Consider the following 15,840-nt stretch of genomic DNA (forward strand, 5'->3'; position numbering starts at 1 on the left):
ATCTTGTCGGACTCCGACATTGTTTCTTCTCACGCGGTGAAGCGCAAAGAGAAGACCTTGCTCTGATACCAATTGAAAGGATCTAACAAGCCTAGAGGGGGGGTGAATAGGCGTATCTAAAAATTTATTGCAAATGCTAAGTTCAAATCTGTCAGTCACTGTCGGAAGTCCTGGCGTTTGGGTCGGAACTCCCGACGTTGTCAGAAGTTCCGGCACAAACGTCAACAGTTCCAGCCCCTATGTGAACTACAAAAGCAGTGCCAAATTTAACTTTGCGGATAAATAAACTTACAACCTCACTTCCTAGTGGTTTGGTGAAGATGTTTGATCACTCCCTTGATGCCGTAATGCCTCCAAACCGTAGATCGAATCCAAACCCTAAAATGGAAAGTTGGGAGACAAAGAGACACACATACAAGTAATTTCTAACAATAACAACAATAAGCACACGGGACAAGAATTTATCCCGAGGTTCGGCAACCCCACTAAGGAGCTCCTACATCCTCGTTGTTGAGGTGACCACCAAGGTCAGAGTCTTTTCCACCTCCTTGCCTCTCTCAAAGCGACCACAAAGGTCACTTGAGCTTTCCACTAAGAAATTGAAGGGTGATACAAACTTCCCAAGGCTCTTCCACAAGATGGAAGCTCTTGGGCAACGCCTAGCCAGCTAGGGACAAAGCCCCAAGAGTAATAATCGCAAAATCAACCGGCTTGATGAAGAAATCAAGTGCTCAAGCTATCCAAAGTGATGCTCTCACTTAATCCACTCTCCTTTCACTCAAACCCTAAGGGAATCGAAGATTGGAGCAAAGGGGGAAGGTGAGGGGTGCTTTAGTTGCTTAGGAGTTGTTGAGCATGAAGTGGGTCAGCTGTTAATGAGTCCGTAACGGTTAGAAGTGAAGAGAGGGGTATTTATACTCCAAGTGAAAATCTAACCGTTCAGATCTACGTCGGAAGTTCTGACTCAGATCTCGGGCCTTCCGATGTAAATAGAAAACACTATTCACAAAGAGTTAGAAGACCGCGTGTGTAGGTCAGTGTGGGAACTCCTGGCAAACGTTGGGACTTCTGACGAACGTTGGGACTTTCGACATGTGCAGTTAAACACCTAGCCAGCCGCAACAGGTATCGGGACTCCCGACATGGGTTGGGATTTCCGACGGTTGGAACTTCCGATGTACGTCGAGAGTTCCAACGTGCACAGACAGCAGGGCAACAGAACCACCGATGCCAGGACTCCCGGCTTGGGTCGGGACTTCCGACTATTGGGAGTTTTGACTCACGTCGGGACTTCCGACATCCATAGTCACCGTGCAGGCTAAGTGACTGGGAGTCTGAACTTCCAGCAAGAGTCATGACTTCCGACTATCGGGAGTTCCAGCTTACGTTGGGACTTTCGACATCGACAGTCACAAAAAATTATTCTATGTGTTCGTGAAGTGCTAGAGTGTCTCTCTTTTGATTTTATTTTAATGCATGATCACTATATCTTCCTCAGACCAACTAAGTTTGCATCCCTCTTTATAGTACGGTGGATCCTAAACTCAAAAACAAAATTAAAACCTTTGGAGAGCGTTTTGAGTTCGTCCGCCTTTATAGCTTCAAGAATTGAGGGATACCATTTCATCTTTATCAACTCTTTGAGTCTTTCATGGGACTAATAGCTGCGACATATCTCATTAAGATCACATTAGTCCCTAATTTGGATGTCATCAATACACCAAAACCCATATAGGGGGCAAATGCACTTTTAGTCTTCGAGCTGTCCTAGGCCTTCCTATTCGGAAGCCTAGACTTCGTCGACGACCGGCTCGGCGTGCTTCACCTCTGCGAGGAGGCACTCGTCCCGGCGCCCATCGGAGGAGGAGAGCCCTCTGTCGGCTCTAGGCCACCTGGCAACCTCTCTGACGAGGTGCCTGCGCTTCGCTCCAAGCCTATGCTAGGCTCAAACCCACTGTGAGTAATATACATACTAATATTTACTCATTATTTACTATTTTCCGTCGATTCTTCGAAGGGGACCCTGTTGTCCCTGCCACGACCACCATACGACTGGTTCCCCTATGACCTCGTGTCCCTCATGGACGCATACGCACGGGGGCTCCGAAGGATGCTGGTGCGCCCTCTCTCACATTCAAATTTGTGGGTATGGCGAGCTATGCTCCCGCCTCTTTCCTGACCTCATGGATGACAATGTTGAGAGCGATGGCTCCAGCATCATCGATGTCATGGCACCTAGCCACCCTCTGTCCCGCGAGTGCGCTATGGTGGACGCTCTGGGATAGCCACTGGTGGTGGTGGAGTCTCTCCAGACCCACACCCTACGGACCCTCATGCGGACGCCCTCGCATGTGCCCAGTAGCACGGTGAGGAGCTATGACAAAGGCGGCAGAACCAGCCACCACCTGCCGGCGCGCTCGGCACACCACGATGCCCCATGCGCGTAACCTAGTGAGCGGCGCCCGGGGTTGCCCCCGCTAGATTCAGCGCAACATCATCAACGGGGAATGATCCCCCACAGTTTGCTCGGGCTGGTCAGAACATCGCCATGGCAGCAATGCTTCTACATGGCCTTCCTGACCCTGTCGACCACAGGAGCAGGCGGTCCACTAGAACCTTCGGGCGCTGGTGGAGACCGTCGTTCAACAGGCGGAGAGAGCTTCGTGTCATGACACCGAACTCGTGGCCTCACTCCATCCGCTACCGCTACAGCCATTGGGCGTGGAACAGGAGGCCGCAGCCGTGCCATGACCTGACCCGACGCCTACTCCACACCGGTCGCCTATGCGTGAACGCCTCGGGCTGAACCAAGATGCTCGTTAGCAGCATCAACAATCGGCGACAGGCTCGGTATGACAATGATGTCCATCGTTGCGGCCGGTGAGGGCAGGCAGCTCAGACTCCAGCCGAACCATCGAGGGGACCGGTGAGATGCACCCTAGGCGTGGTCGGACCCGACGACCGGAGTCCTAGCCCAGATGGCTTGGGACCATGAGCCTTTGGCCGACGCATCCAGAGAGCGCCGTTCCCGCAGTGCTTCCAACTGCCTACCAACATCACCAAGGTACCGGGGAGACGAACTCGGTATATGGCTCAAATACTCCTGACTCGCCTACGAGCCAGAGGAGTGGATGATGACCACTTCATATTAGTACCTCCCCATCTGTGGGGTGAGCTTGTTCGAGCATGGCTCAAATTCCTCCCGCACAACAGCATCCACGACTGGGCAGACCTCAAGTGGATATTCATCAGGATCGATGTCCAGAGACACGCGGGGGCTTACCGTATGGGAGTTTTAGCAGCACCTACAATACTGTAGGGGGAGATGGTGGCTGCAGAGTATTGTTTTGTGCAGGGTATGGTCCCTGGTACAGTGATTTTGACTTGTGAGTCTTGCCTTGTCTTTTCTCCGCATGTCTTCTGGTTCCTACCGAATGGGGCGCCCCTGGTCGGAGGGCTCTAGTCGGCTCTGAGTGTGTCGGTCAGATAAGAGCGGTGAGCAGGGTTCCCACGAGCCCCGTTCGCGGGGGTCGGAGTCGCAGGGTCGAAGTAGGAAGCAGCGTTTGGGCCAGGCCTTCCGATTGGAGGGACCGCTTGGAGGCGGCTGGTGCCTGAAACGAGTGCTCCGATCGGAGAGGTGGGCCGAAGAAGTTGACGAGCGGATGCTTGTTCTTTTGGATAGACCTTTCGATCGGCGACCGGACTGCCCTTTCTGGTCCGTTGTGTTTTAGACTCTTGAGCCGGCCCATGAACTACATGTTGTTTTCCTGGCCGAGCCCGGGCGTGAAAACCGGTCCCCGAGGGACCCCGGGTTTATGAACCCGACACCATACATCATCATTCCTGTTCTGATCGATCGACGATCGGCTCGTGGTGGTTTCAGCATTCAGCTGCTGACGAATGCTGCCCAGACTTGTCAGACCCCGCCAGCTCGTTCGTCATCTACGTCTTAGGGTAATGCTGGCAAAGGAGCGTTCGTCTGCTGGACCTTTCGTTTATTGGGCCGTAACGCTAGCCCAACGATCCTCCTATCTACTCGGGAGTCTCTTTAAAAAAAGAGAGAGAAAAGAAATTAGTCTTTCAGTCTCACGGCCCTCTTCCTTCCCCACAGCGTCACACCCCGACACCCCCGCGCGCAGCTCGCACCGCCTACGTGCAGCGCCACACCATCGCTCGCAGCCTCGTCGCCACAAGCGCAATCGCGCCCCCCACCGCCTCCTCGCTGCTCCGATCTGGCCTCGCACTGTCCTCCCCGCCCAACAGCCACGCCGCCCATGCTTGCTCCCCCGCGCCCCGGAGGACCGCCAATTTGAGGTGGGTGCTGAGGACCGCCGTCGGCTCTTCTTCTGAGATCCGTCCGTCACCTCCTTGAACTCGATGTGGGAGCCATCTGATCCTCTCGCCGACCTAGCTCCGCTCCTCGCCCCGGGCCGCTGTCTCTGGTGAACTCCACACACCGATTAGCCTCCATTCTCCCAAACAGTAAGGAGATGTTACGCTGAAAACATATGTTGCAAGCGCGTGTTTCAAATGTATGTTGTAAGTGTTTCGTACGTATATTGTAAAAAGTGGATTGGGATGTTACATATGTTGCAATGGATGTACACGTATGTTGTAAGCGTCTGTTCTCAATGTTTCATCTGTTTTTTAGACATATGTTGTAAATGTATATATTTGGATGTTGTGTATGTTGCACACATATGTTGCAAGTGTTTTATCTGCATGTTCCACGTGTTTGAAATGGTTTTTAATTTTTTAGGTGTTTTTACAAGTGTTTCAGACGCATGTTTCAAGTGTTTCATCTGTTTCCTTTATATGGTGCAAGTGTTGCATCTAGATATATTTTCAAAGTAGATTGCATGTTGCATATGGATGCACATGAGAAACCGGAAGGGGCGTGAGCGGTCCCCGCATGGGGCGACGTCCTAGCGGCGCGGCCCCCCCACATGGGCACACGAAACACGTGCACCGGCGGGCGATGTCTGGGCAGCGCGGCCCCGTGTGGACGCGCAAATGAGGCGCGGAAATGGACTATAGCCACGAACATGGGGCGCTAACAGTACCGTTCATCTTATTAGACACAAGTCCTGCTTGAAGGTATCTCGGTGTTCTCCTATAATAAAACTTGTGGCAAAACTTTTGCCGTGCTTTAAAAAAAAGTATCTCGTTGTCTAAAAGTTTTTTCTTGACCCTAGCCCGAGCCCCGCCCGGAATTGCAGGCCGAAAGAACTTGCCTAAGGCCTTGTTTAGATTGCAAGTTTTTTCACTCTCTCCATCACATCAAATCTTGGGACACATGCATAGAGTATTAAATGTAGATAAAAAATAACTAATTACACAGTTTGATTGTAAATTACGAGATGAATCTTTTAAGCCTAGTTAGGCTATAATTAGACAATAATTATTAAATATAAATAAAAATACTACAGTGCCCAATACTGATTCCTAACCCTAATATAAACCAGGCCTAAGGCTCGAAGCCTCGAAATCCAGTCGAGAAGCATGCTCGACTCGGCTCGACTTTTTGCTCGGGAGGAGGGCGGAGGCCCGGGTTTGCGACTTGTTTGGGCGGCCCGGATCCTTAGTCATCCCAGGCCGACTGCGATAGGGCCGGGCCGAGAAACCTTTCCCTACGGCGCGCCTCCTCCCCTTCCCACCCTTTAACAGCGAAGAGTCCACTCATGGAGACCGCCGTCTTCTCCGCCGCCTCCCTCTTCCACGGCGCCGACGACAGCGACGACGACCGAGGTATGAGCATAAAAGCAACCCCAACCCAACCCTCCTCACCTCCTTCCCCTCTACGTCGCTCGCCGCGTGCTCCTAACGGCCGGTGCTTTCTTGTCTGCGGGGTTGAAGACGAGATGCAGGTCAGCGCCGAGGGGAAGAAGCCGGTGGCGTTGGAGTATGAGGAGAGAGCCCACGACTTCCCTGGCATGGTATGGTTCCACGATTCCGCCGTTTTGGTTCGCGTCTGTAGGAACTGGGAACGGTGCTTCTTCTCTGGAATCCGGAAAGGCCCGGGGTTTGAACTATTATTTAATATTTACACTTCTCGCCTTCTCGGCTTTCAGTTCGGATTTTCCTATTATTAGAGAATTGATGAACGAGTTATACCTAAATGGACAGAAACGAGTGAAAAACATTTTAGGAATTCGACTTGCTCTGTGTTTTTTGTGTTTTATTGGGGTTGTATGGCCTCATGTTCAAGGCAGATCCACTGAAGAACTGACATGATGTTTTGCAAAATACAACAGCTATGGTTCAGTTTAGTAATCCTCTAATTGTTAAACTACGGACAGCTTAGCTTCCCCGTGAATTATGTTGCGCCAAACTCAGCAAAGTATAATGAAAAATAAAAAATAGAGTGGTTGTTAATTCAGTACAAAGGATCCTGTAGTGGGCAGAGGTAGATTTTTAAATCATTAATGGCTCCAAAATATTTGGGTTGGCCCAATTGATTTTCGTATTTGGTTACTGACTTAGCCTACTTTTGAATAGTATAAGTATATGGATGTGCTGCTTGCTCTAAAATCATGTTGCTACATTCTTGGATGTGTTAGCAATTTAGCATACAGTAGAGTTCATGGGTCTGCATCGATAAATCCACATGTTTAAAATAAAATGACTAACCGGCTATTTCGATTCTATATCAAAGGCTGCTCAACTTGTAACTATTATTCAACAAGAGTTACGCGAATTTATTGATTTCAATTTCATGATAGCCATTCCTTATTGCATTATTACAGTTTTTCTTAATCTGGCTTGCTCTCAATTGTCCTCATTTTCCTTTTCGTATTTATCTATTTGTTCACCATTCAAAAATTGATATACAGAAACTGAGTGTAAGGGAGTTCTCATGCCATGAGCTTAATGCCAACCTGTTGTGGCCCGGGACATTTTCATTTGCTACATGGCTGGTTAAGAACCAGTCGATTTTGGATGGACGACGTGTCCTGGAATTAGGAAGGTATGGGTGCTATGCTCTTACTGTAACGGCGTCTTTTCTTTTCTTTCTTTCCTGACCAATTCAATCCAAGTGGTCACTTTATATATGATTAAAAAGTTTTATAACTACCCCTGTTATTGCCATGTTGATCCCAATAAGTAACTTAGGATATCGATACATCCATCTCTCAGGTTTTTCTTTTTGCTGTTAGCACTGACTTGAGGCATGTGATGCGTTTTTTATCATGCTGTCAAAGTCAAAACTTTGCAAAACCATTCCTACTGTGTCAATCCACCAGAAAATTGTAGTCCTAAGCAGCTGGTTGGATGGTGTGATAATGATTCCGTTGTATACTGGTATAATAAAGAAAAGGCTATTTTGTTTGACCTGAATACCCTACTGTAATAATGGTTTTGTGGTGCAGCAAACAAAATCTCTATTTTGTTTTCCTTTGTCGAATGCAGTCATAAGAACATTGTGTATATTCTACAACTTGTCTATGTATTTTTTTTTTCATTTGTTCTTGCTTTCCTGCATAGTGGGACAGGAGCTCTGGCTATCTTTCTTAGGAAGGCATTTGAGGTGGACATTACAACCTCTGATTATGATGACAAGGAAATCGAAGAGAATATAGCTTATAATTGCAGTGCGAATACCTTGGATGTGTTACCTCATATCAGACGTAAGTTATCTGACCATTCCAAACAAAATCTATACATTTGTAGTATTTCTTTTTCCCAAATGTGTCCTTCATGTGTATCTAGGATGCACCACCTAAAAGGGGATAATTGTTCTCTTATGTTTCTTTTTAACGCACAGACACATGGGGACACCCATTTCCAGTTTCCAGACCAGATTGGGACATTGTCATTGCAAGCGATATCCTACTCTGTAAGTTACCAAGTGTATATATTGGTACCTGATCTCCCAATCTCAATGTGTGATGGAATGACCTAACATGATATACATTCATTGCTTTCAGATGTTAAGCAGTATGACAATCTTATCAAAACAGTGTCCTTTCTTTTGAATGAATACAAGCAGAATGGTCACAAAGCTGACAGCATAACCATCATGAACAAATCAGGTACTCCCTAGACATATATATTTAATTTTGTAAATCATCAAGGATGTTGTGCGAAATGTTTCTTTCACTTGGCAGGAACACAAGTACCTGCAAAATCACCAGTGTTTCTGATGAGCTGGCGCAGAAGTATCCGAAAGGACCAATCACTTTTCTTCAATGGGTGCGAGAAAGCAGGCCTGGAAGTGCAGCACTTGGGTGATCTTGTGTACCTCATCAGCAACAAGAGGTGAAAACTGAGGAAACGATATCCTTGAAAAAAAATTGAGGAAACGACACTCGTCGTTAAATTTCTCACGAACGGCACAGGGGAATATACCTGGGTGGTCAGTGTTAGGGATGGAAACGTGGATTTTGAGTAGGTTTTGTTAGTGATATTTTGATAAGCTTTCCAGTAAACACTGGTTTGTGAGAGGAAGGTACTGGAAGGACCCATTTTGTTTTGTTTTCTTCTCCTGACCCTCTTTCTTCGATTCTTGCTGGGATGTACTGTCGTGACTTACAATTGCAACATACAAAGCAAGAGCTACTATTAGAGAGGCACCCTGCTCATTGGCTACTGGGCTACTGGTCTGATGCCGCTGCTGTATTCGTACAGCAGCAGCAGCTCTGGTGTGAGCGAAAATGGAACCAAGATCGAGCTGCGAAAGCCGAACTTTACACGCTGCAGCGTTTGATTATATTTCTACCTGTCAGAACGAAATCGACTTCTCAACAAAGGTCGAAGATGGGCAATCAAATACGGTATGCAATCCGCTTTAGGGAGTGCACAGGTAGGTAGCTTTTGCCAAAAAGCAACAAGATAATTTTCCAAGCAATTAACAGCAGAAACAACGATCCAAAGCCAGGGTCTGTTTACACGGAGAGATGACGCATGGAACCTCCTACAGCCAGTGCTACTGTGCTAGAGAGGTGAATATTATACACGCGTGCACACTTCAAGCCAAAGCGCTATCTACGCGCACACGGACCAGGCGCATGACATGTACACGAGTGCGATTAGCTAGGCGTTGCCGGTGATGACGATCCGGTCGGCGTGGAAGCTCCTCTGCGCCCTGCCCAACAGCACCTCCTCCTCCCTTGTCAGCGGCGGCGGCTCGTTCAGGAACGCCCAGCTGCTCCGGGTCCACCTATACGAACCATATATGCAACGCAAGCGTGCACGTACAGTACATGAATCAGTTCTGCATACTTCTGAACACGTACGTACGGTAGCTTGCGTAGTACGTACCAGCCGCGGCTCGTGCCGGAGCTATCAGCGGCGTTCTCGGGGAAGAAGAAGCCCTCCCCGCGGGCCATCGCCGCGGGCGATGGCGGCTCGCTATGGGAAGAGACTAACTGCTGGTCGCCAGCTCCGTATCCGTAAGCCGAGCAGCGCGTCAGGTCGTCGTTGCTCCTCGTGCTGCCGCGGCCAGCTGGCAGCGGAGGCAAGGACCTCGTCACCTCCAGCCGACGCTTAGCGGCGGCGAGCGGGACTAGTATCTCCTGATGAACAGATGAACGATAAGCTATATATATGTATATATATGCGATGATTTCTTCAACCTGATCGAACAGATTGTTGCGTAATTAATAACGTGCAGCGGTTACCGTACCGGGCGGGGAGAGCCGGCGTTCGGCTCCGGCGCTGTTGGCCTCCCGTGCTGCTGCCTCCAGAACGCCGCGACGTCCTCCTTGGTCAGCGACCGGTTCCTCATCAAATGAACTAGGCGCGCAGACGCAGAAGCACATGCGCACACATATATCAGACGGCAACAAGAGTCGTTAGTACCGAGCTAGTACCCGACACAGTTTTGTACATACAACAAGCAAAATTAGTGCAAGTCCTCGAACAAACAAAGATCTGAGCTTGCATGCATGGATGGATGGAGGACGCTGGACACATCATGCTATGCTTATACCTTCCTTGTCACTCAGTACTGGTGAGCTCCAACCGGACATCAGGGATCCCATCTCTACTACTGTCTGACTCTGATGTCTAGTATATGGATCCTATATATATGGACAGCAACTCTGCTCTATGCACCCTGAAAAACTGTATATGTGAGACGATGGACGAACGATCGATACTAATAGCTCTCCGAACTCTGAACAGCAACCCATTTTCGTTTGTTTAGCTTATAAACCGTACTTTTTTAGCCAATAAATAATATTTTTCTCTCACAATAAATTAGCCAACAGTATTTTCAGCCAACAGGGCATTTATAGACGAACCAGATTTGTGGCGACGGATGGCGCCAGAGCAGCTGTCACATAACAAGGCATTATTGTTTGATTGTTTCCTTTCAAGGTTTCTTTGGACCAATATACAGCTCAGTACTACTGCTGCGTCATCCGTGCAAACAGGGCCGTATCCTTTTCGTTCAAATACTCTCTCTCAGTAGTGTTCAAGCGACCCGGCTGAAAATATACCAGCGGTATTGTTCGACTGGTACATAAGCCGACTGGTTTTAACTAATTTAATAGTATTATGTGAGAAAAAATAAACTGAAATAAATTGATTAGACTGAAAAATAGTTTAAGCGAACAGGGCTCTCTCTCTCCCCTTCTCGTTCAGGTCCTCTTTGGCAGAGCTAGCTAAAACACTGCATGCATGCAGCTACCCGTCGACTACGCACACGCGTCACTACCCAGAGTCGCCAGTAGCACCCATGCCGGCCTCGATCTCATCCTGCCGCCGGGAAATGCGTCGATGCACTGCACTGCGGCTCGTCCTTATCAGGGATTCAGGAAGCCTCATCTCCTCCCTGTTCGCATCCGGCGACAGTGTCCAGCGGGGCCGGGCAGAGAGCTTATCTTTCCGTAGCAGGCCGGTTTCACATGGGCCGGGCCCAAGTAGAACGCCTGTCCACCTGGGCCTTGCCTCACGAGCTTATATTGATCAATTAATTATTTTGTTTTTTTGTTCTTCCTCTTTTGTTTTTGAGAGGGAGAGAGAGGATTCCTTTTTGTTCTTTCGATCCATTGGCCTGTGCCAGTTCATGGAAGATTCGCCATGTTATCATCCACGACGAGATTTCTTGGCGACCAGAGAGATCATTCGAAGCAGGAGAAGAAGATGCCGTCACGCCGTACAAATACAAGGGAATAAATAAAAATAAAATAGAGCAGGGCGGCAGGGCTTCGCAGGCGCCGAGGGGAAGACGACGGGACGGGGACCCACAAGGCGAGTATCCCCCGACCTGGCCCCACCCGACAGCGACCCACCCAATCATCCCATCCGGCCGTCCCCCTCTGCCTCCACTGCCTCTTCCTTCCTCGGTTCCCTCCCTTCCTTCTCCCCTCGCCGTCCTCCCCGCGACCCCGCCCGAAACACCCCCTCCTCCGCTCCCACCGAGGAGGGGAACCTCTATAAAGAGACCGGAACCACGAATCTCTGATATTAAGGAAGGGATCGTGTGGGAGGACGGAGAGGGAGAGGGAGAGGGAGAGAGAGAGAGTCGCGGCCATCCGCCGCGGGATGAAGTTCGGGAAGGATTTCCGGAACCACCTGGAGGAGACGCTGCCGGCGTGGAGGGACAAGTACCTCGCCTACAAGGCCCTCAAGAAGCTCATCAAGAACCTGGTGCCACCCGAGCCCACGGCGGCCCCTCCTCTCCCTCCTCCTCCTGCCCCCGCTGCCGAGGGGCCGGGGCCGGGGGCTGTGGCCGCCGCGCAGGGGAACGTCGACCTGGGAAACTGGTTCGCCAGAATCCTCGACGCGGAGCTGCACAAGCTCAACGAGTTCTACATCGAGAGGGAGGAGTGGTACGTCATCCGCCTCCAGGTGCGCGCCCTGTCCTGCCATCGCTCGTCTATCTGACGTGGTGTGGGGGCATCCAATTGGTGCCGGATTTACGCCCGATCCCCCTGTTGATCCATTCATTGATTTTTACGGCATGTGCAGTATGCAGTAGGTTTATGTACTGATGGTTAAATCGATCATGGGTACAAGTTTTAACATATGCTGCCTCTGGCGATTAAGTATGTGCACAGGCCTGTTCAGTCCGGAGTGAGTGGCCAGTTCATGATTAATTTTAAGTATGTGCACGGGGAAAAATTTGCAAAAATGACACTCGAGAGATTGACTCCTTACTATGATGACACTCGGGTGGATGACAGGTGGGTCCATCTGTGTCTATGAACGTGGGTCCAGTGTCAAATCTGCAAACGACAGATGTTTCGAGTCCTATTTTTGCAAATCGCCCGTGCACGGGCCTGTTCAGTTTGGAGTGAGTGGCCAGTTCATGATTAATTGTGGGTAGCAATCTGGGCTTAGTCTACTGTAATTTTGATACCTTCTTCGTGCATATCTTTTGTTGATGACCCGTTCTGAACGAAATGGATGCCTCCAATCCTTTGTGTTGCTTATCAAAGGAGCATATTTGCTAGGCAAAATCTATTTATACAGTAATAGTATACTAGTACACCACATCCACGTAGTGGCCTTAATATCTCAAGTTTGCACAAGATCGATCAACTTAGGCATGCTAGCTCAAGTCAACACGGAACACTGACTCATTATCTCAAAACACACACACAACACTGACTCGAATTTTACTTATTTTTGCAATGACGCGAGCATGCTGCTGGACAATTTTACTTGTTTTTCCATGACATGAGCTGTATTTCTAAAGCCTTGATTCTATCTAAGATTGGATGGATTTCAAGGTGCACAAATGATATGGTATATGAGTAGCGCACTCGATTCAACAATAATTATTTTGCATTATAGAAAACTGAAGATCAATTTTTTGTTTACTAGATGTCACTGATGGCCAGATTTGTCATGTAGATACCAAATAGCCCCCTTAACTGACCTTCACCTGGCAAAAGGAACTTTAAGTGTATTATGAGGAGCTGTTTTAGTCATTGTATACAGTGACCGTACCTAGTGTTGCAAAACAATTGCTGACTTGCATGAGGAGCTATATTGATGCACAAAAAAAGTTTCTCATCCAAAGAAAGTTGGGGTAGCTTAGGTTGCTCTTCTATTTCCTCAAAATTTGTTTGCTTGTGTACACTTAATGTTGAAGTGCCTGAACAGTCTCTCTAGGAATGAGCGGTATTTGAAACTCTCAAACTCCACCTGAAAGTATCTATGTCCTTGTGGTCTTGGCACTTCATCCTTGGTCACCTATGGTCTGGTGCTGGATACATTAAGGGCTAAAATATTGACAAATTGCTGGAACTTTAGATCTTAGAATGCTTTTTATGCCATAGAGGAAAGATTATCATAAATGCATCGGTAACCATTCTAGAAATGTTTTCTTTTTTTTTTATAAAGAGAATGTTTTCATTGAATGTTGGGAGGAAAATGTCTTTAATGTCGCAACGATGTGTCCTTTTCTTCCCCCTTATTTATCAGACAATGTGATTAGACAAATTTATCCAGATTTGTCCTTTTCTTCTCCCGTATTTATCAGTTAATTGCCTTTCTTTGGCACTTCCTTGGATTGGAGCTGTCAGTCTAACCCTTTCTGTTCTTGTTTCTCGAAGGTGCTCAAGGAGAGGATTGAGCGCGTCAAAGCCAAGAAGAATGATGCTTTTACATCCAGGAGTGAATTTACTGAAGAAATGTTAGAGATACGCAAGGATTTTGTGATCATACATGGTGAAATGATTCTTCTGCAAACCTACAGCTCCCTAAATTTTGCTGGTTAGTACGTCATACCAAGTTGTCCAATCTGCAGTATTCTAGTAGTAATGCCTGGCTTCTAACGTGTCCTATGTGCTGTACATGCAGGACTAGTGAAGATACTGAAGAAGTATGACAAGAGAACAGGCGGTGTGCTTAGCCTGCCTTTCACTCAACGTGTCCGTCACCAGCCATTTTTCACCACCGAACCTTTAACAAGGCTTGTTCGAGAATGCGAGGCTAATCTTGAACTTCTTTTCCCGGTCGAAGCTGAAGTTCTTGAGCCTAGTTCATCCTCGAATCTGGAACCGCATGATGTGGCTAGGTGTGACCCAACATCATCCCGCGATGTGGAAACCGTTGATGTTTACCGAAGCACACTTGCAGCTATGAAAGCAATACAGTGCCTTCGGAAAGCCAGCTCTACTTACAACCCCCTGTCTCTGTCTAGGTTCTTCCATGGCGAGGACGGCGAAGCCTGCTCTGGTGCCATCACTTCTGAGAGTTCACTGTCAGATTCCTCAACAGACTCCCAGATTCAGGATGCTGGAAAGGATGATAAAGAGGTGCAATCAAATTCGAAGGAGCAGAATGCTGCCCAAGGGGGACAGAATTGCACAAGGCGAGCCCCGACTGATGAATAAACAGTTTTTTCACACGCTGTTCAATAAGACAATAACCATTGATAAGTGTAAATGCTAATAATCTTGATGTTCAACCCTCTTTTGAAGTGACACATAAGCAAGGATTTCCTGATGGTGCAGTTTCATTTTCTTTTCTTTTTTCTTATTGGGTCAGTAATGGAATGTTGGTCATGTTCCTATTGTGTTGACAGCATGCCAATTGCCAGAAGTATCTAAGGTGTAGTGCTATTTGAGTTTTAAAGCTGTAGGCAGGAAGCACGTAGAAGACCTTACAAGACATTTTGGTTGACACTTGATAAGAGCTACGTCGCTACGTCGTAATCAGCATGTTGGGTCTACTATGTTTTTGTTGTGTTGACACTATACAGGTACTTCATAAGCGCCATGTGAGTTTTGAAGCTGTAAGCAGAAGGCATGTAAAAGCCATTAGCACAGACGTTTCGGTTGGTCAGCACAAAGAATCGTCAATTATCTCGATTGGTTGTTTATTCGTGCACAGAATAACCCACATTAGGGCCTTGTTCAGCAAAGCTTCAGGAATTCGTGACTACTTCAGAGTCTGGTATTTGTAGCTTCAACATGGATCTCAGAGCAAGAATTGTGCCAAACACATAAGTGTATTTATATGACTCATTTTGTTTATAGTTTGAATCAAACACAAATATTTAAACCACTTTAATTTTGTCTATAAAATGTAGATCCAACATGGATCTCTAAGCTAGTGCCAGACAGGCCCTGGGTAGGAGAGTAAAATCAGAAAATACACCATCAGAAACGCATAATATTATATTAGTATATACTCCATGTCGGGCTCATAAACCCGGGGTCCCTCATGGATCTGTTTCCCAGCGAAAGCTCGGCCCAGCAGACGACGTTGCGAACGACGTGTAACTCCTGGGCCGGCCCAAAAATCTAACGACAGGCCAGAAGGGCGATCCACTCTTCGACCGGAAGGCCCGGTCAAGGAGGAACCGCGCTCGCGTCCGACTCCGGCCTGCCTCTCCGACCGGAAGGCCTGGCCAAGGAGGAACCACACTCGCTTCCGACTCCGGCAGCCTCTCCGACTGGAAGGCCTGGCCAAAAGAGGACCGACGCTCGCCTCCAACTCCGGCCCGCCTCTCTGACTGGAAGGCCTGACCAGCTCGCCTCCGACTCCACCGCTCGTTTCCGACTCCAGCCCGCCTCTCCTACCGGAAGGCTTGACCGAGAAGGGACGACGCTTGCCTCCGACTCCGACTCGCTTCTCCGACTAGGAGTACACCGAACCTCTGCTTACAGCTCTTCTCCGACCGGAAGGCCTGAGCCAACTGGGGAACAACCGACCGGGGACGCCCCCTCGGTGAAAGACCTAGGAAACGGACAGAGCAAGTAAAGCAGGACGCTCCAGTCAACCGCAATATCAGGGACTGTACCCTGCGCACCTGCAGGACAGTACTGTCAGGCCGTGTCAGAAGGATGCACCGCAACCTTCCAGACATGTCAGAACACCAACAGTGTTCTAGGCGCCGACATTTATCCTACAGTATGGTAGGCGCCGACATTGGCCATG

General features: G+C 48.4%; 3 protein-coding genes across 4 annotated transcripts; 2 read left to right on the plus strand and 1 right to left on the minus strand.

The window, feature by feature from the left end:
* Window positions 1–5,588: 5,588 nt before the first annotated feature.
* On the plus strand, window positions 5,589–8,565 carry LOC136532890 (protein N-terminal and lysine N-methyltransferase efm7-like). The gene is made up of 7 exons (XM_066525472.1): window positions 5,589–5,748; window positions 5,857–5,936; window positions 6,834–6,967; window positions 7,486–7,628; window positions 7,766–7,837; window positions 7,929–8,033; window positions 8,109–8,565. The coding sequence occupies exons 1-7, from the start codon at window positions 5,682–5,684 to the stop codon at window positions 8,261–8,263; spliced, it is 756 nt and encodes a 251-aa protein (XP_066381569.1). The 5' UTR covers window positions 5,589–5,681; the 3' UTR covers window positions 8,264–8,565.
* Window positions 8,566–8,909: 344 nt separating this feature from the next.
* On the minus strand, window positions 8,910–9,992 carry LOC136532886 (uncharacterized). Its single transcript, XM_066525467.1, has 4 exons — window positions 9,932–9,992; window positions 9,626–9,735; window positions 9,262–9,515; window positions 8,910–9,160 (listed from the first exon to the last, which is right to left on the minus strand). Exons 1-4 carry the CDS (start codon window positions 9,981–9,983, stop codon window positions 9,034–9,036), a joined length of 543 nt encoding a protein of 180 aa, XP_066381564.1. The 5' UTR covers window positions 9,984–9,992; the 3' UTR covers window positions 8,910–9,033.
* A 1,280-nt stretch (window positions 9,993–11,272) lies between these two features.
* Window positions 11,273–14,420, plus strand: LOC136532888 (SPX domain-containing protein 4-like). Of its 2 annotated transcripts, XM_066525471.1 has the most exons (4): window positions 11,273–11,796; window positions 13,509–13,668; window positions 13,756–13,972; window positions 14,099–14,420. In XM_066525471.1, exons 1-4 carry the CDS (start codon window positions 11,491–11,493, stop codon window positions 14,289–14,291), a joined length of 876 nt encoding a protein of 291 aa, XP_066381568.1. In that variant the 5' UTR covers window positions 11,273–11,490; the 3' UTR covers window positions 14,292–14,420. The 2 variants fall into 2 exon arrangements, with proteins under 2 accessions (XP_066381568.1, XP_066381567.1); XM_066525470.1 differs by having other exon boundaries at window positions 11,274–11,796; window positions 13,756–14,420.
* Window positions 14,421–15,840: the final 1,420 nt, after the last annotated feature.

This window comes from Miscanthus floridulus, unplaced genomic scaffold (assembly GCF_019320115.1).
Source record: "Miscanthus floridulus cultivar M001 unplaced genomic scaffold, ASM1932011v1 fs_736_2, whole genome shotgun sequence".
In the NCBI taxonomy this organism is placed as follows: domain Eukaryota; kingdom Viridiplantae; phylum Streptophyta; class Magnoliopsida; order Poales; family Poaceae; genus Miscanthus; species Miscanthus floridulus.

What these genes read in the sequence shown, in the direction of transcription:
- LOC136532890 (XM_066525472.1), top strand. Translation starts at nt 5,682, where the DNA reads ATGGAGACCGCCGTCTTCTCCGCCGCCTCCCTCTTCCACGGCGCCGAC. An exon ending in CGACAGCGACGACGACCGAG is followed by an intron (nt 5,749 to 5,856) that starts GTATGAGCATAA and finishes GCGGGGTTGAAG; the next exon opens with ACGAGATGCAGGTCAGCGCC. An exon ending in TGTGTTACCTCATATCAGAC is followed by an intron (nt 7,629 to 7,765) that starts GTAAGTTATCTG and finishes TTTAACGCACAG; the next exon opens with ACACATGGGGACACCCATTT.
- LOC136532886 (XM_066525467.1), bottom strand. Translation starts at nt 9,983, where the DNA reads ATGGGATCCCTGATGTCCGGTTGGAGCTCACCAGTACTGAGTGACAAG. An exon ending in AGTACTGAGTGACAAGGAAG is followed by an intron (nt 9,736 to 9,931) that starts GTATAAGCATAG and finishes CTGCGCGCCTAG; the next exon opens with TTCATTTGATGAGGAACCGG. An exon ending in TCCGGCACGAGCCGCGGCTG is followed by an intron (nt 9,161 to 9,261) that starts GTACGTACTACG and finishes TGGTTCGTATAG; the next exon opens with GTGGACCCGGAGCAGCTGGG.
- LOC136532888 (XM_066525470.1), top strand. Translation starts at nt 11,491, where the DNA reads ATGAAGTTCGGGAAGGATTTCCGGAACCACCTGGAGGAGACGCTGCCG. An exon ending in GGTACGTCATCCGCCTCCAG is followed by an intron (nt 11,797 to 13,508) that starts GTGCGCGCCCTG and finishes TGTTTCTCGAAG; the next exon opens with GTGCTCAAGGAGAGGATTGA. An exon ending in CAGCTCCCTAAATTTTGCTG is followed by an intron (nt 13,669 to 13,755) that starts GTTAGTACGTCA and finishes CTGTACATGCAG; the next exon opens with GACTAGTGAAGATACTGAAG.